The sequence below is a fragment of the Beta vulgaris genome, chromosome 5 (assembly GCF_026745355.1).
Source record: "Beta vulgaris subsp. vulgaris cultivar EL10 chromosome 5, EL10.2, whole genome shotgun sequence".
Taxonomy (NCBI): Eukaryota; Viridiplantae; Streptophyta; class Magnoliopsida; order Caryophyllales; family Amaranthaceae; genus Beta; species Beta vulgaris.
Window position 1 is genome coordinate 45,381,656 of NC_079206.1, and position 1,076 is coordinate 45,382,731.

Below are 1,076 nucleotides of genomic sequence, written 5' to 3' on the forward strand. Positions count from 1 at the left end.
ATGATTCCATGCAAAATCAGCTTATATTTTCTTTCAGGAACTCAATTATTTGTTCCCTCTCTTCAGTTGGTAGGGATGCTCAATCTGGAAAGTTTGCTCCGGCTCTGTTGGGTCTAGCACCACTCCATCTGCATCTTGTTCATTTGTCTTGATGGGTGCTGGACCTTGCTGTAGTTGGTAGCTGGATTCTTTTTTCGCCTTGAGGGATATGCTATAACATTCTCAGGCCAACTTACGATCGCCTTTGATTTCTTGATGCACTCCCCATTTGATGGGGAATTTGATGGTCTGGTGATATGTAGAGGGCACAACTTCCATCTTGTGAATCCATGGTGTCCCCATGATGATGTTGTATGTTGAGGGACAGTCCACTACACTGAATCTTGTCTGCAGGTTGACTCCTTTGGCATAGGTGGGCAGGGTGATCTCTCCAAGGGTCCTAGTTGGTTCGCCTCTGAATCCATACAGGGCATTTGCCTTCTTGATGATATCTACTTCCTGCAATCCCATGCTTTCAAGGGCATTTTTGAGCATGATATTGGCTAAGCTGCCAATCTCTATCAGCACTCTCATCATCAAACAATTGCTGATAGTCAGGGAGACGACTAGTCCATCATGGCGGTCCACTTCCTCATCTCCATCTTCTTCATCGAAGCTGATGGTCATGCTCTGGAGCATCTTCTCTTATGCATTCCTGTGCTGTTTTGGTACAGCTTTGGAGCCCTCTCGAGCGAATCTCCTAGCTGCAGAATAGGTTAGTTCGCATGTAACACCCCAGAATTTCAAAGCGAAAAAGAAAGAAATTATAATAATAGTATTATACGACGATGGCGGAAACATTTTCTTCTGGGAATGTCACTACTACAAGAAATGCGTTTAAATATCTAAGTGATAAAACCAACATAAATAAATAGTATAAATAAATTAAATTGATAGCCAAAAAGAAAACTAACTCTTAAATTAATAAAAGAGTAGGCCTAAAACATCTAACATTTTAATGCTCACATCTCAACCCGAGCCCAAAACCAAATAAGATTGTCATCAACATAACCTGTAAAGATATACAAAAAATATCC

General features: G+C 41.1%; 1 protein-coding gene across 1 annotated transcript; it reads right to left on the reverse strand.

The window, feature by feature from the left end:
• Positions 1 to 222: 222 nt before the first annotated feature.
• Positions 223 to 666, reverse strand: LOC104893540 (uncharacterized). Its single transcript, XM_010679655.1, has one exon. The coding sequence runs from the start codon at positions 664 to 666 to the stop codon at positions 223 to 225; it is 444 nt and encodes a 147-aa protein (XP_010677957.1).
• Between the last annotated feature and the right edge of the window lie 410 nt (positions 667 to 1,076).

Excerpts from the sequence above, each read along its gene's own strand:
- LOC104893540 (XM_010679655.1), bottom strand. The coding sequence starts at position 666 with ATGACCATCAGCTTCGATGAAGAAGATGGAGATGAGGAAGTGGACCGC.